At 43.4% G+C, this 26,040-nt stretch overlaps 1 protein-coding gene across 1 annotated transcript in view; it reads right to left on the minus strand.

Annotated features, from left to right (window-relative positions):
• Positions 1-26,040, minus strand: part of LOC134540141 (uncharacterized) — a 59,819-nt gene that overhangs the window by 29,914 nt on the left and 3,865 nt on the right. The window contains exons 6-16 of the mRNA XM_063382675.1: positions 25,807-25,896; positions 21,976-22,122; positions 18,773-18,850; positions 16,069-16,231; positions 15,175-15,266; positions 11,572-11,679; positions 9,416-9,541; positions 9,136-9,339; positions 8,444-8,552; positions 5,208-5,414; positions 1,762-1,908 (exon numbers count right to left, since the gene is read on the minus strand). Coding sequence (XP_063238745.1) covers positions 1,762-1,908; positions 5,208-5,414; positions 8,444-8,552; positions 9,136-9,339; positions 9,416-9,541; positions 11,572-11,679; positions 15,175-15,266; positions 16,069-16,231; positions 18,773-18,850; positions 21,976-22,122; positions 25,807-25,896 — 1,471 coding nt within the window. The remainder of the gene's footprint in view (positions 1-1,761; positions 1,909-5,207; positions 5,415-8,443; positions 8,553-9,135; positions 9,340-9,415; positions 9,542-11,571; positions 11,680-15,174; positions 15,267-16,068; positions 16,232-18,772; positions 18,851-21,975; positions 22,123-25,806; positions 25,897-26,040) is intronic.

Raw genomic sequence — 26,040 nt, forward strand, 5'->3', positions numbered from 1 at the left:
TTAAAAGACGTCCTAAACAACGTATCTGCTTCTACCACACAAGAATTGTTTAGAGTTGTGCCAGGTGCTCAACAACTTGAAGATCGGAATAAGTCCACTTGATCCTCTGTGGGGCATTGGTTCCCTCCTCGTTTTTCCCCTATTCCCGCACCATGTGGTACCTACCCTCTCAGGTGCAGTGATAGAGCGAGCGCTGGCGAGCCTTGGTGTGCGTGGAGCACATAAGTAAGGCTTGAACCCCTTGCCTTGCCTTGTTCTGTGTCTGTCGTAGTCGTTATATTACCTAGTTGTTCCTGCGTTGCTGTGATGCTCTGCGGTACACCATGGTGCGATTTGTGTAGAGGTTCGTAGCTGTCGAGCCAAGTGAAGGTACCTAATAACGTAATAACTCTTAAAGAATTTGTGAAATTCCCCTTTCAACAACACTGTTAAAATGCTTTAGTGTTTTTGTCTTTGGTATTTCTTGTTGTATTTTTTCATGCTACTAGGTCTTGTATCGCAGGAATCCTCATGTTTCTCAGTTGTTTTAAAGCCTAGGGCTTGAAATTAGTACACAATTTTTTTTCTTCTTTTGTTCAACCTTCTCCCTACTTAGCAAATTTACGGTTGATGTTGAGGAACACGTTCCATATATATACATATATATGATTTTGACAATGCTTAATTTTTCTCCCCTGGGCAGTTTACAAGTTGTTGTTACCGTCGCATAAATTCTTTTTTGTCAGTTTTGTGTAATCTTTTTGAAATCCTTTATAGTAGTAATGTATTTACGTATATTGGGTATCTTTTTGCCCTTAGCATGCACTAAAATTGTGTCTTCAAGCCTCTGCACTGTTAGCTTTTCCAAGGCCATTTACCTACCTTGTATCCTTTCCAAGGTCATTTACCTACCTTGTATGACAACACTTACTGTAGGTTCTGCTTGCATTTCATTTAAAAAAATGTTAAATTTTGGTAAAGATATCCGTAAACAGTTTTTTGGATGGAATTTGGTTTTGTGCTAAACCCATTGACTTAATAGTCAATGAATATTAATGTAATCATAGAATGTTTCATCAATAATTATTTTTGGTGTTATGACTCATGTGCCATACTTAATTCATTTATTAAAATGTTGATGAAAATATATACAAATCCTTCGATTATATTCTCTTTTCTGCCTTGACTACAACTTACACAGCTAGTTTTCACTTTATTTCTTAAAAGAAAGAGACAGTTTGTTTTATGCGGTTGTTCCTACATGGGTGTGTAAATAATTGGGTACCTAGCACAGCCAGCACGTTGCAGTGTGAATAATATGCATAAGTATTTATAATTCATAGTATATAAAAATATATTCATTTTTTTTATTAACACTATAAACAGTCATGCATCTTGCTAACATGAAAAAGTAAAACATGTCAATTTGTATTTAAAAAAACTGATATCAAGTATACAATTAGACAACAGGTAATGTTCCTATGAAAAGGCAAAAAGTGCCTTTGCCTCACCAAAATAAATATATAAAAAAAGAAAATGTAATTATTTAAATCAATAGCTTTTATATAGTATTGGTTTTTAGAAATAATTCTGTGCATTTAAAAATGCTTTGCATGAGTATGAGATCTAAAGTTAGCAATAAAAAACCTAATGCTGAAACCAAAGTACATATGTATAAGTATGTGTAATGTCAACTTGCAAAATGTGGAGTGTAGAAAATGTGATTGTGGAGCCACTGGAACCAGGATCCACGGAGGCAGGGAGGGAGGGAGGGGTACTCACGACAAGCCTGAGAGGCGGGGGCGAGCGAGGCAGCAGTTCGCTCCATCAGGTGGACGAGCAGGCGAGAGTCGGACGAGTGCTCGATCGTGAAGCTAGGCTGCAGCTCCATCTGCCAGTCTGTCCAGGCTCCCAACTCATCGCCATCACCTGCATAAATATGCTTATTCAGTCACGTAACCACCATGGAGGAACAGTGAGAACATATTTACTTCTAAAGGTACAAAGGTATAACGTGCCAAAAAAAGGAGAGAAAAAAGTGGTGAGGAAACATATATTTTTGCCAGCATGATAAATATCAGCATAGAAGAAATGGAAGAAATGGAATGATGGTGAAAAAAAAAGCAGAATATTAAATCTAGAAGGGCCCACATAAACAGAGTAATCGCAAAATCAAGTTCTTTTGAATAATGTGGAACTTGTATCCACTATGGTGATTAATATAAAGGATTTCTAACAAACTAATAACTCTTAAGGTGAAAAACAATAACAAATGTCTAGGGACATCAGCGAGATACTGTCCTTATGTCCTTACAACAGACAGAAATAAAACTACATCAAAAACTATCTGCCGTCAGCTACTTGCCAAGCTAACAACCTTGATGGAAAAAGTGAATTAGTGAGAGCGTAGACACCAGAGCATAGGAAAAAATTTGGAGGTAGTAAATGTAGTTTAAATAGAAACTTTATTGTACATTTGACTTAAATATAGATAGTTTAGAACAAATATTGTCCATTTTTCTCTCAGAATACATGATGTTATTCTTTCTGTCCACACAAACACAGTCAGCTAGCACAATATTACTTAAAAACCCTTTCTTGTCAGCTTTAAGAGCGTACAATGACCATGGCACAGGGAGGATGGAAGAAGAGTGGTCTCACCCGGCCGGCCGGGCTGCAGGCAGCTCAGGAGGTCCAGGCCTGGGGTGAGCTCAGGTCTCATCTCTGCCAGCTCTGTGCTGCTGAGGTACGGTGCCACAGTGGCAGTCAGGCCCATGCACAAGGAGGGAGGATGGAAGAAGAGTGGTCTCACCCGGCCGGCCGGGCTGCAGGCAGCTCAGGAGGTCCAGGCCTGGGGTGAGCTCAGGTCTCATCTCTGCCAGCTCTGTGCTGCTGAGGTACGGTGCCACAGTGGCAGTCAGGCCCATGCACAAGGAGGGAGGATGGAAGAAGAGTGGTCTCACCCGGCCGGCCGGGCTGCAGGCAGCTCAGGAGGTCCAGGTCTGGGGTGAGCTCTGGTCTCATCTCTGCCAGCTCTGTGCTGCTGAGGTACGGTGCCACAGTGGCAGTCAGGCCCATGCACAAGGAGGGAGGATGGAAGAAGAGTGGTCTCACCCGGCCGGCCGGGCTGCAGGCAGCTCAGGAGGTCCAGGCCTGGGGTGAGCTCAGGTCTCATCTCTGCCAGCTCTGTGCTGCTGAGGTACGGTGCCACAGTGGCAGTCAGGCCCATGCACAAGGAGGGAGGATGGAAGAAGAGTGGTCTCACCCGGCCGGCCGGGCTGCAGGCAGCTCAGGAGGTCCAGGCCTGGGGTGAGCTCTGGTCTCATCTCTGCCAGCTCTGTGCTGCTGAGGTACGGTGCCACAGTGGCAGTCAGGCCCATGCACAAGGAGGGAGGATGGAAGAAGAGTGGTCTCACCCGGCCGGCCGGGCTGCAGGCAGCTCAGGAGGTCCAGGTCTGGGGTGAGCTCAGGTCTCATCTCTGCCAGCTCTGTGCTGCTGAGGTACGGTGCCACAGTGGCAGTCAGGCCCATGCACAAGGAGGGAGGATGGAAGAAGCGCGGTCTCACCCGGCCGGCCGGGCTGCAGGCAGCTCAGGAGGTCCAGGCCTGGGGTGAGCTCTGGTCTCATCTCTGCCAGCTCTGTGCTGCTGAGGTACGGTGCCACAGTGGCAGTCAGGCCCATGCACAAGGAGGGAGGATGGAAGAAGAGTGGTCTCACCCGGCCGGCCGGGCTGCAGGCAGCTCAGGAGGTCCAGGCCTGGGGTGAGCTCTGGTCTCATCTCTGCCAGCTCTGTGCTGCTGAGGTACGGTGCCACAGTGGCAGTCAGGCCCATGCACAAGGAGGGAGGATGGAAGAAGAGTGGTCTCACCCGGCCGGCCAGGCTGCAGGCAGCTCAGGAGGTCCAGGCCTGGGGTGAGCTCTGGTCTCATCTCTGCCAGCTCTGTGCTGCTGAGGTACGGTGCCACAGTGGCAGTCAGGCCCATGCACAAGGAGGGAGGATGGAAGAAGAGTGGTCTCACCCGGCCGGCCGGGCTGCAGGCAGCTCAGGAGGTCCAGGTCTGGGGTGAGCTCTGGTCTCATCTCTGCCAGCTCTGTGCTGCTGAGGTACGGTGCCACAGTGGCAGTCAGGCCCATGCACAAGGAGGGAGGATGGAAGAAGAGTGGTCTCACCCGTCCGGCCGGGCTGCAGGCAGCTCAGGAGGTCCAGGCCTGGGGTGAGCTCTGGTGTCATCTCTGCCAGCTCTGTGCTGCTGAGGTACGGTGCCACAGTGGCAGTCAGGCCCATGCACAAGGAGGGAGGATGGAAGAAGCGCGGTCTCACCCGGCCGGCCGGGCTGCAGGCAGCTCAGGAGGTCCAGGCCTGGGGTGAGCTCAGGTCTCATCTCTGCCAGCTCTGTGCTGCTGAGGTACGGTGCCACAGTGGCAGTCAGGCCCATGCACAAGGAGGGAGGATGGAAGAAGAGTGGTCTCACCCGGCCGGCCGGGCTGCAGGCAGCTCAGGAGGTCCAGGCCTGGGGTGAGCTCAGGTCTCATCTCTGCCAGCTCTGTGCTGCTGAGGTACGGTGCCACAGTGGCAGTCAGGCCCATGCACAAGGAGGGAGGATGGAAGAAGAGTGGTCTCACCCGGCCGGCCGGGCTGCAGGCAGCTCAGGAGGTCCAGGCCTGGGGTGAGCTCAGGTCTCATCTCTGCCAGCTCTGTGCTGCTGAGGTACGGTGCCACAGTGGCAGTCAGGCCCATGCACAAGGAGGGAGGATGGAAGAAGCGCGGTCTCACCCGGCCGGCCGGGCTGCAGGCAGCTCAGGAGGTCCAGGCCTGGGGTGAGCTCAGGTCTCATCTCTGCCAGCTCTGTGCTGCTGAGGTACGGTGCCACAGTGGCAGTCAGGCCCATGCACAAGGAGGGAGGATGGAAGAAGAGTGGTCTCACCCGGCCGGCCGGGCTGCAGGCAGCTCAGGAGGTCCAGGCCTGGGGTGAGCTCAGGTCTCATCTCTGCCAGCTCTGTGCTGCTGAGGTACGGTGCCACAGTGGCAGTCAGGCCCATGCACAAGGAGGGAGGATGGAAGAAGCGTGGTCTCACCCGGCCGGCCGGGCTGCAGGCAGCTCAGGAGGTCCAGGCCTGGGGTGAGCTCAGGTCTCATCTCTGCCAGCTCTGTGCTGCTGAGGTACGGTGCCACAGTGGCAGTCAGGCCCATGCACAAGGAGGGAGGATGGAAGAAGCGTGGTCTCACCCGGCCGGCCGGGCTGCAGGCAGCTCAGGAGGTCCAGGCCTGGGGTGAGCTCTGGTCTCATCTCTGCCAGCTCTGTGCTGCTGAGGTACGGTGCCACGGCGGCACTCCGGAACTTTCGCACATCTGCATCATTGCGCTCTCTTCGTCCCTGATCCCGCCGGCTCTCCGCCACCGTCACCAACACCTTCTGGCACTGCGGCACCACGTCTGCAAGCACACCACTCACGTCTCTGCACGGCCTTCTACAGCCACGCATAACTGCTCACTCTAAAGCTTTTGGAACCGATAGAAACCCCTCTTCTGGTTACACTTTTGATAGCAACCACATTGAGAACAATAAATTAGGACTCTTTTACTGCATATCTTGCCAAATTGTCATGCCATACTCAAGTTGAATGGAAACTCTTGTTTACTATTGAAGGCATAGTATCTTTGTTTTCACAGAAAAAGACTCATCATGATTAGAGGACCACGCATCCACTTGTGATGTACAAATGTATCCAAAGATTATCCACGCACATGAAACACACCAGTCCCACACCACACAGTCAGAATTAATACACAGCAGACTCAAAACCCTTCAAAACGTTGTAACCCATTAACTCCCTGGTCCACACGTGACTAATTCTCATAAAAAATCAGACTCATCATAACAGCGTCCAGTACGTATCTTTGAACAGTCTGTGCCATCATCAACTTAAAATTTCAATAGTTCAAACAAACCATTTTAAACCTCGTCCAAAAACATTAGACTACCAACTAAATTTACGAAATATTTCAATCAACTATTTGAAACACACTACCAGATGACACATTATGTAAACCTTTAGAAGACAATCGCGGCTACGCTGAGCAGGAAGGTATCGCGGTTACGCTGATCAGGAAGGTATCGCGGCTAAGCTGATCAGGAAGGTATCGCGGCTACGCTGAGCAGGAAGGTATCGCGGCTACGCTGATCAGGAAGGTATCGCGGCTACGCTGAGCAGGAAAGTGTCGCCGCTACGCTGAGCAGGAAAGTGTCGCGGCTACGCTGAGCAGGAAGGTATCGCGGCTACGCTGATCAGGAAGGTATCGCGTCTACGCTGATCAGGAAGGTATCGCGGCTACGCTGATCAGGAAGGTATCGCGGCTACGCTGAGCAGGAAGGTATCGCGGCTACGCTGATCAGGAAGGTATCGCGGCTACGCTGATCAGGAAGGTATCGCGGCTACGCTGATCAGGAAGGTATCGCGGCTACGCTGAGCAGGAAAGTGTCGCGGCTACGCTGAGCAGGAAAGTGTCGCGGCTACGCTGAGCAGGAAGGTGTCGCGGCTACGCTGATCAGGAAGGTATCGCGGCTACGCTGAGCAGGAAGGTATTGCGGCTACGCTGATCAGGAAGGTATTGCGGCTACGCTGATCAGGAAGGTATCGCGGCTACGCTGATCAGGAAGGTATCGCGGCTACGCTGATCAGGAAGGTATCGCGGCTACGCTGATCAGGAAGGTATTGCGGCTACGCTGATCAGGAAGGTATTGCGGCTACGCTGAGCAGGAAAGTGTCGCGGCTACGCTGAGCAGGAAAGTGTCGCAGCTACACTGAGCAGGAAGGTATTGCGGCTACGCTGATCAGGAAGGTATCGCGGCTACGCTGAGCAGGAAGGTATCGCGGCTACGCTGATCAGGAAGGTATCGCGGCTACGCTGATCAGGAAGGTATTGCGGCTACGCTGATCAGGAAGGTATTGCGGCTACGCTGATCAGGAAGGTATCGCGGCTACGCTGAGCAGGAAAGTGTCGCGGCTACGCTAAGCAGGAAAGTGTTGCAGCTACACTGAGCAGGAAGGTATCGCGGCTACGCTGATCAGGAAGGTATCGCGGCTACGCTGAGCAGGAAGGTGTCGCGGCTACGCTGAGCAGGAAAGTGTCGCGGCTACGCTGAGCAGGAAAGTGTTGCAGCTACACTGAGCAGGAAGGTATCGCGGCTACGCTGATCAGGAAGGTATTGCGGCTACGCTGATCAGGAAGGTATCGCGGCTACGCTGAGCAGGAAAGTGTCGCGGCTACGCTGAGCAGGAAAGTGTCGCAGCTACACTGAGCAGGAAGGTATCGCGGCTACGCTGATCAGGAAGGTATTGCGGCTACGCTGATCAGGAAGGTATCGCGGCTACGCTGAGCAGGAAAGTGTCGCGGCTACGCTGAGCAGGAAAGTGTCGCGGCTTCGCTGAGCAGGTAGGTATCGCAGCTTACTGAGCAGGAAGGTATCGCGGCTTCGCTGAGCAGGAAGGTATCACAGCTTCACTGAGAAAACTATGAGCAGTTCATGTCAGCCACTTGAATAACTCCAGCTTCTCCTGGATGAAGAGTCTAAATGTGTTTTGTCGCCACTAAAAGGTAGCGGATGGTCTTCCTTTAACAGCAGGCGGTCTCCCACATTGAGTACAGTAAACTACAAGGTCTCCTACCTTAAAGAACATGCCCCTTGTTATCCACTTCACTCGAGCTGGCAGGTGCAAATATACTCCTTGGCCACCGCTGCCAGAGATGTTGATAATGGTCAAGTCACTTTGTTGAAGTCCATCAGGTTTGAAAACAGTGGAGCCAATCACCATGTGGGCAGGATTCAGTACATCAAGTTCATTAGAGTCAGATGAGATCACGCAAAAAGGGAAAGAATTCAAGACTGCTTCATTTTAGAGAAATAAGGTTGTCAGCTCTTCAAAAGTTAAAAGTTGTTATCAAACGACTCGCTTCAGGTGGTGTTTGGTCGCCTGAACACCAATCTTCTGAAGTCCTCAAGTGGAGCAGCAGGAGCATTCAGGTGCCACCGAATGCTCATGTTTGACAAATGAGTAGAAATTACGTGCATTTCTTGGTGCTCTGAGGAGTTGTTTCATCTCTGAAATGTGGCAATGTGCACTAATGAAGTTTGGGTCACAATCACTGTAGTTATATTTGTGCAAACCTTTCCTAGAAACAAACCTAACGACAGGGTTTGAAAAAATATCATCTATGACTTTATAAATTAGCTCTATTATCGTGTAATTAGCTTTTTTGTACAAATTAATTAAAACTTAAACTTACACTTTAAATTAAAAAAAAAAAAAAAACACTTATGCAAAGAGCTCCAAATAACACATTTTTCACCTGAAAAATGATTGTGTCTTTTGGATAAAAATCACAAGAATTCTTCTAATTATTTACTTAAATAAATTTGATAGAATAATTTGCTAGCAAGCATCAGGTTCCTACAGTCGCACCTGAGGGCACCATGCGCGGCGAGTGTGGCCACAGGAACGGCTCCAAGTTGTCCAGCCTCAGCATGTGGTTGTTGATGGTCTTCGTCTGATGCACACTCTTCAAATACTTCTGCAAAATGAGCACACACAAATTCTGCACCTCACTACTAATGCGGCTTCACACATACCTTCTTGTCCGACCTATCAGCACCAGAGTTCATTTGGCATGAAGAGAACTACTTGGGCAACTAGAGAATTTTAGGACATGCTTACCGAATATTACCTTTACTTTGAATAAAACAGATTCAAAACAAACAGCTCACAAACTTGTGTAGAAACCCATCAAACACATTTATTGTTTGTTGAAGTATTTTTCAATGTCACTCACTACTGTTGTTAATTGGTTGATAATGATTAAATGTGTTTCTAGTAACTGCGACCCTCTCTAGGTTATTTATATTATCACCTGCTAACACAGTGTGTGATAAAATACACTGCTGCCAAAATAATTCCTTATTTAAAATTTTTTGTAATTTAAGTTTTTCCTAAAATATGTCTGTTATTTAATACTTTTTGGTGTTTGGATGCACGGAGAAACAATATTCTACTGTACATGTAATTATTTATAAATACTAAATTTCATAGCTATCACCTAATATAGGATATAGCACCGAGTGACCAAGCAGTAAGGCCAGGAAGGAAGTGAGGCACACCTGGTGCTCCTTGCCTGCGGTGAGCAGCATGAGGATACGGCCGGCGCGCTTCCTGCCCGTGCGACCCATGCGCTGCTTCATGCGCACGCAGTTGCTGGTGTCGAAGCACACTATCAGGTCCACCTCCCCGATGTCCAGGCCTTCCTCTCCCACGCACGTCGCCACCAGCGTGTTGTGGCCGCCGCCGCAGAACTGGCGCACCGCCTGCCACAAGGCCACGCAGTTCTCCGCACGTTCCTGGCCGCGTCGAGGGGACCCGAGCCGGGCGGGCGTCACTCACCTCCAGCTGCTGCTTCTGCGTCTGGCCGCCGTGGCCCGGCCGCAGCTGGCCGATGAACTGCGTGGGCCTGACGAGCGGGCGGTGCTTCCTCAGGAGACCGCAGATCTCCATGACGCTGTCCCGGAACTGCAGCACGCACCACACGTATCCTGGTCGCACTCCCAGCACATTTAACTAAATGTTCACTTTTCAAGTTTAAGTTGTGCTTCACTGTTGTTGTTATTATAATTATTTTGTTTCAAATATGCCCTCTCACACAGGTATTACTATCTTAGCTTGTTTTAGTAGTACTGACGTCGACCGGGCCTTTGCCCCTTTTAAATATGGTGAAACTCCGCTCCTTTTGCGGTCCCATGACATTTCTAACCACTCTTTACTGGCATTTGCACTGCTGGCACATACTCATGCGTGTTATGTGACGTGTGTTTGAATGACGCGCCACATACTCCCGCGAGAGGGCGCCGTAGCTTCAGTGCTCCGTCCCCTTAAGTTAATAAATTAAATTGTAAACCTTAATTTTTTATCTTAAGCGTTCTGTGGCACTGCAAATCGGATGGGATGGTTTTGTTTGATAAATCTTACATTTAATTTTGCATAAAATAAAGACGGCACCGGACATTCTCAAAGCGGACCTTAGTCCTGCCAAAACTAGACTTTGTTTGAATATTAATTTTTAAATGACTACAATCAAACGCGAGAAAGTGCGCAATAATTACAGGAGTGTTTTGTGGGTCTAGTTTTTAATAACCTTGGCACGCAATCATAAAAACTTAACGTAAGGTAGTTTGGAGTTTGGTTTGGCACGAGAGACGCCACGTAGCACGTGCAGAGCATTCGCTCATCCCAGTCATTCATCATCTCCGGCCGAGAGCAGACACACTATCTCCCCGGGGAACTCACCGCTTGTATTCACTGAGGTCACACTTGCCAGCCTCAGGTATTCTTTTATAGAAAAAAATTCACATTTCAATAAACATTATATATTAACGTACCCACAAGAAGCCAATGACTTTACATGCATATTTTGCTAAACATTATTCATTACTCTGTGAATAAGTTTTGTTTTTTATGACAAAACAAGTTAAATTAGCCATTAAAGTGGAATCATTTTATACAAAAAGACTGCATATAGAAAGCAATTATAATGTTAACACTAAAACTTAATTTTTTTTTTTTTGTAAAATGAACTGAAATTAACTAAGCACAGGTTGCTAGCTAAAAGTTCAGTAAGACTCTTGTGAAATGAAGTTGTGTATACCCATCTAGAGTATTAATCTACTTAACAGATGTGTTTTATTTAATAAATAAATGTTTCAGTAGAACATCACCCAAACTTTTTGCACGAAGAGACAAGAAAATACTATGTTTAATATAACGAGCAATGTCAGTACTTATGCTTATAATTAATCACTAGTAGATTAGGCTAATCCGTGATGTTTGATTAGTCTTTTCTATTAATGAGGATAATTGGGAGTGTACTGTTTTTTCCATAATTGGTTGATATTTGAGCACTGACTAGAAAGGGGGGGGGGGAACTGTGAGTCTTTTAGTACTCCTTGCCAGAGATATGTTTCATCTAACCTCAGTAACGAGCAAATTCATGTTGTCGCATGTTGCAAATACAATTATAATATGAAATTCGGATACAATACTTATCATAGAATCCCTAAAAATAATGCAGTGTGTGATAAATATACACACAAATTGTGTTTTCAACTACATTTCTGAACGCAAATCACATGTAGTTTCCGCACTCGCAGCTAGAATTGGTTGCCGGAGCAGCTATGTTGACTATCGAGTCTTTTCATTTGCAGACCGAAATTTTAAACTATAAAATGAAACAGCTCCAATAAAAGCGAAAAAGACTTGAATAAATACTAAACCTCATCTTTGGACCTGATTTTCAAAAAATAAATTTTATTGAAATACAGCACAGCTTGTTAAAATTAATTAAACAATTAATACGTGGGTTTGTGAACTTCGGTTCATGCCATACGGGCACAGATGGCAGCATCGTGGTCACACATTTCCGTTCCATTCGCCAAACGACTGCCACCTAAAGCCGTATACCAAGAGCTAAGATGTTACACATCAAAAATCATCATTTCTATGTGTACGCTTCCCACAACACGTTGTTTGGAGAGGAAGCACCGCACCTGGGAGAACACGATGGCGCGGGTAGGCGTGCCCGCTCGCTCGGCCGCCTGGAAGTGCTCCAGAACCAGCTCCTCCAGTCTGCGCAGCTTCGGGTGGCTGTGTGCTTCCTGTGTGTTCCCCGAGCAATTGTACAAACCAGTGTCAGGACAAACTTGCTGCCTGGCAACCAGCAGACAGCATGTAACATACATCTGGCAATAAAATTTGCCACAAAGCATAAGTTATAAAGCTTATTTAGTAAAACACTGAATTGTCCTTCAAGGGAAGAAGGAATAAGAAAAGGGGAATGGTTTGACACAGGGATGTAATTGCGGTCCACTGTGGGACAGAGTGCGTCAAGCTCATACAAATGCAACTACGTACGTACATACCTACATTCTGATACAGCAGTACAATACAGAGAGAGTACATGGTATACCCAATGATACAGATTATCAAAAAATTACTTAAAGAGTGACATAAACCTTCAATGGCCAATAAAGAATTTTTTTTATAAAAACCATTTTAGAAATACTTTAAAAGATAATGAATTAATAGAGCCAAATTATATGGTGGATAGCAATAAAACAGAAATAACAGCGAAATTAAGTCAATACACCACCAAACACCAAAATGGAAGACAATAACACAGAATAACACCAAAATGCAGCGAAATTCAGCTAAATTACCTCATTATAGCAATTAAAATATACAATTCCTTTCATAAATCTTTAGTTTTGGTTTTTATTATAAATCTAAAATGTTATGTACAAAATAAAACAACATTATTTAGTTTGTATCGATGGTTTTTCAAAGTAAAGTAAATTAAAGCAGTCTCTAGCTGTCACCATACAGTCAAGGGTAAAGGCCTATAGAGAAACATAACATGAAAATGCACATGTATAATGATTTTGGGGTCTGTGTGTGTGTGTGTGTGTGTGTGTGTGTGTGTGTGTGTGTGTCTGTCTCTCTCTCTCTGTGTGTGTGATAGATGTATAATTTCTGGAACGGCGGATGGTGAGAGAGTTGGAGACTCGATGCTATGCAACACGATGGTTGCTGAGCAAATTGAGTTGGTTACTATCGAAACGTCTGTTGCGGAGTGAATGAGAACGAGCTGCTATGCAAAAGGATGATTGATAAACGAGTTTAGGTTCATCTAAACCGATACTTCTGTCACTAAGCTAGTTGGTGCTCAATATTACTGGTACGGCAGTTACTAATTGGGTTTTTTGCTCGTTACTTCTGAAATGGCAGTTTCTGAGCGAGTTGGGGCTCGTTATTATGGGAACGGAAGTTGCAGAGAGTTGCAGGTCACGTTATTATTACTGAAGCAGCAGTTGCTGAGCAATGTGAGTACAGTTAACACTAAAATGTAAGTTGCTGAGTACGCTGGGGATTGTTATTATTGGAAAGGCAGTTGCTGAGCAAGATGAATCGTTATTACTAAAACAGAAGATGTTGGGCGAGTTGGGGCTCGTATTTACTGGTACGACAGTTGCTGAGCAAATTGGGTCTTATTATTAATACTGGATTAGCAGTGGCAGAGCGAATTATGTGTCATTACGGGAATGGACGTTGCAGAGTGAGTTGAGGCTTGTTACTACTGGAATGGCAGTTGCTGAGCTAGTTGAGGCTCATCATTACTGGAATGGCAGTTTCTGAAAAAGTTGGGGTTCGTTACTATGGGAATGGCAGTTGATGAGCAAACTAAGGCTTGTTATTACTGGAACGGCAGTTGCTGAGTGAGTGGAGTCTTATTAATGGAAAGACAAATTCTGAGATAGGTAATTGTAAATAATTTGATAAACTACAACCTGAAATTCCGATCAGCTCAATATGTCTAATACGTTCCATTTAGGTACCAAATTAGGAAAACTAGTGCTTTAAAAAAGTACATACATTCTTAGAAGAAATTGACGAGTAGGAAAACATGGCAGAATTGTATGATGAGGATATCACATGGAAAGAGGCTGAGGAAGCAATAAAAGGATGAAGAATGGCAACAGGAACAGTCGATCTAACAGTAGAAATGATAAGATGATAAAAGCAGAAGAAGAAGTAGGAATTCATTGGCTGTATATGTAGTGTGTTGGGTGTATTTGGAGAGTAAAATGCATACCAGAGGACTGTAGTAAAGGGATAATAGTGTCAGTTTTTAAGCAAAGAGACTGGAAAAGATGTGAGAACTATAGGTGGATCACTTTGATGTGCCACTGTACAAAGATGTTTGAGAATGTCTTGGAAAAGAAATAAGGAAGGGCATGGCAGGAAAATGGCACAAGGAGCAGCATGGATTTAGTGAAGAGAGGTCTAGTATAGACCTGATTTTCACCATATGACAACTGAATTTGGGAAATATCTAGTAATTATATGTATTCCTGGATGTACAATATTGTGAGAAGACAGTGTGTTTGGCAAGCTAAGGCGAGGCTGGGATTAAAGAAGAGTATTAAGTACAGTAAGTATAAGGAACAAAAGCAGTGTGAGAACTGGAAGAGCTATGAAGAAGTGGTTTGAGCAAGTCAATAAAGTGAAGCAGGGTAGTGCATTGTGCCCGTTGTTATTCATTATAGTGTTGGAGAGGATTATGAAGAGAGTGGAAAGACGATCGGAGAAGGAAAGTTGTAGGCTATGATATTTGGGGAAGATATTATGTGAGGGGAGAAAAGGAGCAACTAACGGCATGCAGGGAGGAAGTGAGGAATTGTGGTATGAGATTCAGCACTAAAAAGAGTGAAGAAAGTCCCAAGGTCGACTAAGGAGGAGGTGGGAAGAGCAGATGGTTTAAGGAGTGCAGGAAGCCACTACTTCAGTAAATAATAAAGTATATGAAAAAAAAAGGGATTTGAGAGAAATTATCCATAAAAAAGAATTGGAATGAAAGAAATATATTAAAAATAAAACTTTGGAGTTTACGGGAAGTACTAGTTCTATCTGTAGTTTTCTTTGTACTTATTCCATTACTGTTCTCTAAGATATAGTACACATTTTTAATATGAATTCATGTAAATAGGAAGTAATTAAAATAAGTAAATTCAAGAAACTTAGTTAATGAAACAAACTTTAAACATGTTTCAACACAATGGTATATAAATATTTTTTAATTTTGGAATGTTGTTTTATTATTGAACCTTACGACCTAGATATGTATTTCAGAGATAAATTCAAGGCAGTCGTGATTCAAATAAATTGGTATTAGACAGATTACTAATAACAAACACTTCTTTATTTGCCTATTTTTGTATTGTAGCACAAATGATGACCCCTCTCATGTTTAGAACTTTTGTAAGCATAATATTCATTTTTATTTCTTATTTTCCTATCACTGTTCTTACATTTTGTTGTTGCTAATTAATTGACATTCTAAATTATTACAGTTGAAATATCAACATCTAGGATGTAGAGACAGTTGAGAAAATGAAATATGATACATTTTTAGTTTTATATTGACCACAGTTTATTTTCCATTTGCAGTTTTTTTTTTGTTTGCTAAAATGCGAAAATAAATGTTATAAATATGATTTCTTTGTTATTTCACGCAGTTTAATATTCATGTGTAATGATCCTGAGCAGCTAAAGTATGGAGCTAACACTGCAAACGAGGGAGAGTGCGTACTCACAGGCTGGGCATCTAGCTCTCGCTGCACCTCCTCCAGTAGCGCCTGCAGCCGGCCTGCAGCGTCCATGTGCGGCCCGGGCTTGCCCACCAGCCCTGCGCACACACAGCCCCGTGCTACCTGCACGCTTACAGCACACGCCTCTGACGCCCCCGGCACGGACACTCACCCTCCAGGAACGTGAGGCGCACGCACACCTCTGGCACCCCCGGCACGGACACACACCCTCCAGGAACGTGAGGAGCACGCACACCTCTGGCACCCCCGGCACAGACACTCACCCTCCAGGAACGTGAGGAGCACGCACACCTCTGGCACCCCCGGCACGGACACTCACCCTCCAGGAACGTGAGGAGCACGCACACCTCTGGCACCCCCGGCACGGACACTCACCCTCCAGGAACGTGAGGAGCACGCACACCTCTGGCACCCCCGGCACGGACACTCACCCTCCAGGAACGTGAGGAGCACGCACACCTCTGGCACCCCCGGCACGGACACTCACCCTCCAGGAACGTGAGGAGCACGCACACCTCTGGCACCCCCGGCACAGACACTCACCCTCCAGGAACGTGAGGAGCACGCACACCTCTGGCACCCCCGGCACAGACACTCACCCTCCAGGAACGTGAGGTGCACGCACACCTCTGGCACCCCCGGCACAGACACTCACCCTCCAGGAACGTGAGGTGCACGCACACCTCTGGCACCCCCGGCACAGACACTCACCCTCCAGGAACGTGAGGCGCACGCACACCTCTGGCACCCCCGGCACAGACACTCACCCTCCAGGAACGTGAGGAGCACGCACACCTCTGGCACCCCCGGCACAGACACTCACCCTCCAGGAACGTGAGGAGCACGCACACCTCTGGCACCCCCGGCACAGACACTCACCCTCCAGGAACGAGAGGAGCACGCGAGCTCCGTGCCCGTACAGCAGCTCCAGGGCGTGGCACAGGCTCATGCCGGCCGCGAAGTCTGCCTCGAGGCGCCCGCGCGTCTGCCTGTCCAGCCGAGAGGCCTTGGAGCGGCGCCAGCTCTCTCGCAGCTTCATGAGCTGCAAGCGGCATCACTCTCCGTGTTTGCATTATTGCCAGCCTATCATATTAATAAAATATAAAAATACTTAGTCCAAATCAGGAACAAAATCATAAGTCAAATATTCCAATACTTAATTATTAAGAATGTTTAAACCATTACACAAATCAACTTGGACTATGACTTCACTATTTACTATTCTTTCCAAAAAAAAACTCGGACTCAAATTGAACACACGTAAGTGCACTTGCAAGCTAGCACATGCATGCACACAGAAAAAAAAAAAAAAATATATATATATATTTTTTAAATGAAAAATCACTTTTGCCTGTAATGAAAAAATAGTTTTTATTTTTTTCTGACACTTGATGTGGTGCGAACTCAAGGAAGGGAAGAGGACTGCCAGGGGGCAGGGGGTGTCACGGCCAAGCAGGCAACCAGACCCGTCTCGCTGCTGGCTAGCACCTGGTGGCCTTGCACATCATTTTACATTATTTTGTTGTACAATAGGATCATGAATACTGTCACAATTACGAATTAGCCAAGTGTTTATTGAATGCCTGTCGCATGCCCACGCCCATGGGCGCAAATCTGTAGGATTCATAAGCAAGGCGTGCATAAAGGAAAGAGGGGGGGGGGGGGGGGGAAGGTTAGAGCTTTGCACGTGCTGTTAAGTGACACAAGTCATCTCTAGACACAGTGCATGCATGTTGTATATTGCCCATATTTTGGCCTATACACATGCAATAAGCAGAAAACCTTAACACATGAAGTTTTCCAATAACATAGTTTTTACGTTTACGTTTATCAGCTCCGTTACAAGTGCAAGCACAAGTGGCCCCCTTCTGTGAGGCCTTATTTCCAGAAGGGGGGGAGGGAGGGCACCTGCCCTCTCGGGATCTACGCCCATCAAAGGGCATCTGGTCAGTTCCCTCGCAATAAGGTCCTCCTAGCACACGAGACCTTGCCACGCTCCTCTCCGGCCTTGAGTGGGCCTCCCCGAAGTACTTCATCCCTCCGTCGCTTGTGTGTTCCCCTCCGTGTAGCCGTGAGCAAGTGGGATTGTCCCCCCCCCCCCCCCCACAACAATACGCCAGGCTGACGTCATGCGGAGGACGCTAGCCTAGCTTCTTGCTTGCGGTACACCATGCTACAATAAACTTGTCATTGTCGAATAACCAACAAACCTACATACACATACATTTTAGGTTCTGTTTCTTAAGCTATGTAGCCACCAATGGTTCATTTTTTAACACTCCAGTCACAGTATACATCAACAAAAACATACTGCTTACAAAGTGTTTTAAAGTTTTGTCATATGATTTAGTTCAATTTTCTTTATCGTATATGTCTTTCCCAATAGCCTTAGGTAGGTAATATAAGCACATTAAATGTGCATTAAGGGTCAAATATCAAATCAATGTTTACTAAACCTATTTATCAATACCTCTTAATTAAATTATCATCATATTGATTAGTATTTTAATTAATCTGGTTTTCAACTAACTGGGAAAACAAACTAATGAGAGTTTTGATGCAGTTTAATATGTTTAATCTGATATGAGTTATGTTAAATTAAATAGGATTTATGGTCAGTAAACTGGGTTTTTTGATTAGTAAAAAGAAGTTTGTTTAGTTTATTAGAGTTTTGATCAATGAGTAAGGATGCTATTTAATTACTTGGTAACCTTTGCAAATAATTAATCATTGTTTCTCCTTAAAACAATAGAACCGTTTTTTATTGGAAGGAACAGTTCAATTACAGTATTTAACTATAAAAAAATAAAGGATTAATCTCAAAATAAGTAAACACTATTGGTTAATTCATTAGAGAAAATTTTTTTTAAACAACTTCAATTACTAAAAATGTTGTACAAAAAGTTCCCATTATTTTACCCAACTTTAAACCTGATCGTCAAATGCAGTTTTCACATTGCTAAAATACAGCCAATACATAATACAATATAATACAATACATAATACAATGCAATACATAACAACGTTACTTTCATTTTTGTGAAACATTTCATTAAATAAATAAAAATGAATAAAGTTTTAATGTTTTAACCGGAACAGCACTGGAGCTTTTAGGTGCTTAACTGAAATAACTGTATACTGTCTTAATAAAAATAAACTAATTATCATTTGTAATGTTGTAAATTAATAAAAATTAAAGTTTGTAGTTACTGCAGTAAAATATCAAACTTGTCATTCGAGTGAACAGGTCTGGATGGGATCTGATAGAATCGGAAATGAAGAATGAAATCCTAAAAATGTTAACTGAAACTGGAATCTGCATATTTTTTTTTTGGAACTGAACCTACAATAATGTGAATGTATAATTAATATAATTAATTACAATTTGTTGAATTAGACCAATGTATGCACGAAACCACGAATTTAAATTTTTAAATTCTGTACTCTCATTTAAGACCAGTAATTTTTAAAACATTTTCTGTTTTTATGTTTTCCTAGACTCTGCCAGCGCGTTACTCGGAACAGCGCGAACCAGGGTTCCAATGTGGAAACTGCAGAGTTAATACGCGGTGCGTGTTCTGACCGTGTACTTGGAGAGCTGGTCCGACTGGACGGAGAGCGCGCCATGTGATCTCAGCGGCCGCAGGCGGTCGTTTATCAGCTGCAACAGAGGAACCAGGCGTCACAGGACCGCCAACTGAACGCCCCCCCACTGCCCTCCAGGGGTTGTGAAGCTCGTCACGAGGCAGCTGAGTCGCTGGAGGCACGACCGAGCCACACTCAGGGATGTAAACAAGGCGACCGTCGGTAAATGGCAATTTGTGGTGCAAGGCTGTCTATTGTACCCAGTGAACACAAATAACAGAATCTGGTAGCTGCATGGAATTAAGGTCATGAGACAGAATTGGGAAAAGGGAAGGGGGGGGGGGGGGGAACTTGCCTGTGCTGCGTCGGCCGCAGAATGCCACACAGAGGCGTCTTGCAGTCTGCGTCTTGGAGGGCAGGCAGCAGTACCTTCCCGGGCAGGCTGGGAGGAGGGCAACAAGCAGCATGTTGAGTAGGCGGGGCAGGGAGGGGGAGAGGCGAGGAGCAGCCATAACAGATGGAGAGAAGAAGTGTCCCGTACGATTGCCACGATGATCAAGCCCAGACTGTGACAACAGCATAGTCATTTTGTAGCATTGCAGGCCATTAGCACAAATAATTTATTATGTTTTATGATCATTTTCAGTACTTGGTTAGGTTTTTCATTGCAATGCAAATAATGGCTGAGTATATGTTTGAGACATAATTGTTATGCTCATATTGCAAATTAGTTAATGGTTTTAAGTATCTATGATTGTTAATTTACTGAATTTATATTTATATAGCCACTAAAAGTTAATATCTAATTTGCTGGTTTGTTAAGTTTTCAGGTATAGTTATGTATTTTTCTTTACTTATTTTGCTATTATCCTTTGAAAGCATGATGATGCAATGTGTTAGTAAATTACATCAGTACTAGAGTGAGAGAGAGAGAGAGGCAAGGATGCCCTGAAGTGTGACAGAGAGAAAGGGAAAATGTAGCATCAGAATTGGAAAGAGAAATAGAAGGATAAGTTCTCGGTTATTTGGCTTGTGAATACTGATTTTTTGATGCAAACAGAAAAATAGTTGTTAAACGTATGGTATTTAAACAAATAATTATCTCTATTGTTTTATTAAAACTAATAAGAAAAAAACTTGATAGTTATATAACTTTAAAAAATATTTTTTTTTTTAATAAAAATAGTGTGTGAGTATGTGTGTGTGTATAAACCAAAGATTCTTCAATGTCTTAGGAAAAATCAGTTACACTAGAAGCAAAATATATAAAATTATAGTTTTAAAAACTAATAAATCCCAGCTTTTATTATTGAATGAACTAAAAATTTATAAATAAAATTTAAATTTTTTGTCTAACAGCCAAAAAATGAACCACAACTCTGTATAAATAAAACCGTACAGTGCTTTCATCTTTCATTATCGTAATGACTACAAAATTGGTCACATAAAATTTAGGACAAATGATATCCAGCACCCCATTACTAATTTTAAGTTCATTATTGCTATTAATTTCATGTAGTCATATTCCTAATGACTAATTCCTAAAATTTTCGATATAACTATATTCTAAATGTTTGTATTGATAATATCCTAAAATTAGTGATAGAAAATCTATTACAAATCATATTGTTGATACTGATAGAAAATTAAAGACAAATTAGTGTCAAGCATTGCAATTACTATTTTAAGGTTCATATTGTTATTCATTTCATATATTCATTTTTGTAATGACTACATCCTAAAATTTGTGATAGAAAATTTAAGACAAATGATATCAAGCACCCCATGCTTTTAGTTATATAGAGTTGTGGTGCATTATTTGGCTGTTGGACAAAAAAACTTAAATTCAAATATAATTTTTTAACTTTTAGTTAATTCAATGATAAAAGTAGTTATAGTTTTTAAAAATAAAAGTTTAATTTATTATTTTTAGTCTCAAAATAAAATAAAAGCCATAGCTGTGAAGCATTTACATTTTGCTATTGTAAGGAATAAAGAAAAATGAATGCTCTTGACTGTCTTTCGTAACCATGTTTGATACAACTGTCAAAACCCATTTCTTACTTTATTATTTATCAAAGCAGATTAGCAATACAGCACTACTACAGAACTACAGACAGGAATTAATTATTAAAACTAATAAAATGGTTTTAGCGTACAAGTTAAAAATTATTATAAAATTAAATAACAAACGTTTATGGTTATGAAAAACTAATTTAAAGGAAGACTGATCTAAATTTGTGAGTTCTAGGTAAAATGAAAGCTCTTGACTGTATTTGCAGTATGTCTAAACTTCTACAGAATTGAAATTTGACAGGGATGTTCTTCATATTACACACACATTAATAAGCACGCCTCCAAGGTGGGTTATGGAAGCGTTAAAAGATTTTGGGGCTTTAACCCCTCCCCCGGCACATATTCCACCATAACCCAACCTATTGGATCGGAAACACTCCAAATCAAAAAGAATACATTTCCCACCATAACCCGACCTTAGAAACAAACTAAATTTAAAAGAATAATTAAAATTTTTTTTTTGAAATTAGGGTCATTCACCACTCCCCCTCCTAGGGGAAGAAAGTCGAACCCCGGGCACATTTACCATCATAACACAACCTCGGAAACATTCAAAATCGAAACAAAATTATTTTTAAAATTTTCAAAATTTAAGGGCCTTATGCCCTCTCCCCTCCCACCATCCCTTTTCCACTCTAATTTTTTTTTCCTAATTTAAAGGGGTGACCCTTCTACAGATAAATCTGGTGATTCCTTTTTATTTTAAACTTAGCAGTCTAGATGCTTAAGTTCATCTATGTTAATTTATTCCCGAAACTTGATGTTACATGATGACTCGCTGTTACCTCTGACTGTATCAGTCATAGCAACACCCCGTGCAACGGCATGGCGGCACCTTCCTACGGCACACTTTTTCCAACAGGCGTAGCGATGTGAAATGTGTGGTGTGGCTGCTCGCAGTATCAGCAAGGTCATGAAACGGCACTTTACATCATTCAACGACAATTGTTAATCAAGAGAGAGAGAGAGAAAAAAAAAAAGATTTTATGTAACACACAAATGTTCAACCATTGACAGGCCAAATCTTGCATGCAATATAAATACCGGCCACTAACATGCTGTGTACAGTGGGCAGTAGTCCTCGGAGCAGGAGGGGGGGATGGGGGGGAGCACGGCAGCACTCACGTCCAGCAAGTGTCCGCGCAGCCTCAGGAGGCGGGCGTCTTGCTGCACCACGACCAGCTGCACGCTGCGCTGGTGGGTGTACGGCCGCACGTCTGCCGAGTCCTCGCTGCGCAGCTCCACGCGACTTATCTTCAAGTTCCTCAGCACCTGCACCACGGGACGCAGGAGGTCGGCGAGAACAGGGAGTTCAGAGGAGGAAAAAAAAAGGGGGTTGTCTGTAAAGTCGGTTTACAGACGATAATTTTAATAACGTGAGTGGAAGAGAGATAGATGCATCACAAGCCCAGAGCTTAGACCGATCGTGCCTCTCTATCGCTTGCACGCTCTGCTCAGGCGGGACGTGACAATGAGTCATGCTTTTTCGTGCGTGCAGACGGCGTTCATCGATTTATAAGACGTTATTACGTCAAAAATAATGTCTTGATGTTGAGATTAGTGAGATACAGGTAAATATCAGCTGATTATAATTTTAAGGTCATGGTAAACTAGTGTTGTATTGGTCTTTATTAACATCAATACTTTTATAATAGTTTCTGACATTACTTATTTTATTTAAAAAAGCCATTTAACTGTGTTTTCACAGGTTTCCACATTTTTACAACCCCGCTTTTATTAGCTTGACCTCTATGTATGAATGAATGGACTATGTAATAAATTATTTCCATTCAATTTTTACCCACTTTTCGACGTCCAAATGTGTTGACATTTTGCATACATATAAAGAACCTCTGACAATACAATATTTTAATAACTCGAGAACTTTGGGTTAAGGAGGAGTCAGAGGGTAAAAAATAACCAAATTTCAAGCTATGGGTAATAACCATGCTTTTTGTTTATCCATGAGGTAGGGGCATGGTGGGAATTTGCCCCGGGGTCAACTGTGCCCAAAAAAGGGGGGGGGGGGAATGTTTGTGTGTGTGTTTAAAGACCCAAAATTACGAAAATTTTAAAACGCAATACTTTTTCTATTAGGAGTTTTATGGTGGAAAATGTGTCCGGGCGGGGGGTTAAGGCCCTTAAATTTCTAAAATTTCAAAAATATATTCTTTTTGAGTTACTATTGAGTTTCTGAGGTTGGGTTATGGTGAAAAATGTGCTCAAGGTTCCTTAATGGCAATATGGATACTATATCTGAAATTATCTGGCCACTCTTCCGGTGTGACTTTCCATCAGTCCATGATGATTTGGGCACAGATGAAGTACATATAATTAAAACCAATAGCCATTCATTTTCCAGCAAAATACAGCTATGGTAATGCTGAATGGCGAATGTTGCCATTAATACTGAGTTGGGCATCTACTGTGCATAAAATGTAAAGCTGCACTGTAGATTATGCAGTTACTTATTTGGGATTGTGTCTCTTTGCTGCCAGACAGGCTTATGTAGCTCTTAGTCATGTAAAATCACTGGTTGGTCTCCAAGTAGAAGAACTTGATTGCTTTAAGATAACAAGAAAATTTCCCTTAAAAAATTAACTAAAAAAATACTTATTGGAGTAAATCATTCAAATATTAAAACATTATAGCCTCCAATTCTGGTAAAGTTCTATATCACAAATCATTTTTTTAATTGATACATAGTAAATCTTCCATGAGCTTAACATATTTCCGAACTTGTAAAAGTGCAGAAAATCGCAGCTACAAGTTCTCCCATCAAAAGGGGCTTGAGCAGGCAGCAAGATGACACAAGTCTGTTATAAATCGTAATTGCTTAAAATTGCACAGCAATTTTTAATAAAAATTTTGATGTAATTCTCGTCATGGTGTTTTACCTGCTCGGGAATGAATTTAAATCAAAGTTCAACGCCCCACCTGTTTCACTGCTGACCATCAGCTCCGGGGTAAAGTTGAGTTAAGCAAAATAGAATTGAAATACTGTAACTTTCACTTTCTCTTCTAAAACATGTAAAATGCATATGTCCCACATGCATTGCCAAGATGTTGAAAGGCAACAAACATCATAACCGTCTACGTTATGGCGATGGCTGAAGACGTCATTGCACACTCCTGGCCCGAATTCAACTTTCTCACCGCTCTGAGCACACACCTATTCCACGCCAATTATTTTTTTATTCTTCTGCCATATTATCACCATATATCGGGCCTCTGTTGCACTACTTAACAGTCCGAAACTAGCACAGCACTATTGGTGCTGTCCCAAGCTCACACTAATTAGTTTTTTAGTTTCTCATGCGCTAACATCAGGAGTTTGATTGATTGCAAGTAACTGATCACAAAAAGTAACAAACCAAATAATTTAAATATCTACACACTTATGAGACTTCCACGTACATCAAATAGCTTACTTTTACCCACCTATTTGAGCTGCCGTAAATAAGTATTAAATCTTACAATAAAACTAATTACAGACTTAAATACAAAGGGTAACATAAACTAAAATATAAAATAAAATTAAGGTCCTAGCAGCGCAGGCCCGGCTGGCCAGAGGGTCCACCGATGTAGACCCATCTAGCAGACAAGGTCACTACCTCGCAAGGCACAAAACTGTGAGGAGTGATCAGCAAGAGTGGGTGCGCATCGTTATGTAACATCATGAAATCGGAACTGGTATGTAAAACAAACAGGAGAAGAATAAATTAACAATTAACTTCTAACTACATATTTTATTTGAATGTAACGATAACCAGTTTCAAGTAAATTAATAGTCATAGACAGAACTTGACACCACACTACCTGCAACCTTAAATGGAATATTTTTTAAGTTTTTTTCTGTACGTGCAAGGAAAACACAGATTCAGAGAACAATGGTGGAAATTATGCATGTTACAATATTTAAAAAAAAAACAACATAAAATAATTAATTTGGCAGCAGCTGCTACAAAAATGTCAAAAGACTTACTTCCAAAACCAAATATTGACTGACGAAACACAAAGTCTCTATTCTTGTCAACTGCAGACTAAGAGTGAAGATAATTGTGGCAAAGAAAGAAGTAAAGAAAGAAGACTGAGATGCCTTAATCTCAACATACCAGCCAATAGAAATGCTGATTCCTGCATCACCAGACTTCCTCCTCAAATGGCAATCATATCCCCCACTACACTTAAAAAGATAAACAATTGACCATTGCTAACATAAAGCAGGAATAAAGGCACAAAACTTGCTAAGGTTAAGCATAGACTTGAATGTGCTAGTTTCACAAACAAACACACACAGATGCACAACATTTTTTTTAGAAAATGTTTATTTCTTTTAAATAACAATTCCAAATGATAAATTCAACTGAATTTAGAATACACAACGTATTTAAGCCCTGTAGGTACCTAAGAAATTTCTAAGTTAAACAGCTAAAAATTTATAACAATCACTAATATTCAAAAAGTGTATTATTTGATTGAGAGGAGCCCTCACGGGACACCCGAGAACTGGCGGGTAGGCAGTACTGCGTGTCGACCACGTCACCTGAGAACCAGGCACGGACAGGATGAAGGCGCGGACAGGATGAAGGCGCGGACAGGATGAAGGCGCGGACAGGATGAAGGCGCGGACAGGATGAAGGCGCGGACAGGATGAAGGCGCGGACAGGATGAAGGCGCGGACAGGATGAAGGCGCGGACAGGATGAAGGCGCGGACAGGATGAAGGCGCGGACAGGATGAAGGCGCGGACAGGATGAAGGCGCGGACAGGATGAAGGCGCGGACAGGATGAAGGCGCGGACAGGATGAAGGCGCGGACAGGATGAAGGCGCGGACAGGATGAAGGCGCGGACAGGATGAAGGCGCGGACAGGATGAAGGCGCGGACAGGATGAAGGCACGGACATGATGAAGGCACGGACAGGATGAAGGCGCGGACAGGATGAAGGCACGCACCTGCTGGATGGCGAGCAGGTCGGAGCCCGGCGTGGCTGACAGCGCGAGCACTCGGTACTGTGTGTTGAACATGTCCAGTAGCTTGAGAACCTGCAACCACACTGTCACCACTGCTAACATGCTGTCACAACAGCTCCATGTACATACCTACATAAATGCCCAAATACATAACTACATACGTACACAACACCTATCTTTCGTTATGCAGTATTGTATTTGTCATACAAAGAATTC

The sequence above is a fragment of the Bacillus rossius genome, chromosome 16, assembly GCF_032445375.1.
Source record: "Bacillus rossius redtenbacheri isolate Brsri chromosome 16, Brsri_v3, whole genome shotgun sequence".
In the NCBI taxonomy this organism is placed as follows: Eukaryota; Metazoa; Arthropoda; class Insecta; order Phasmatodea; family Bacillidae; genus Bacillus; species Bacillus rossius.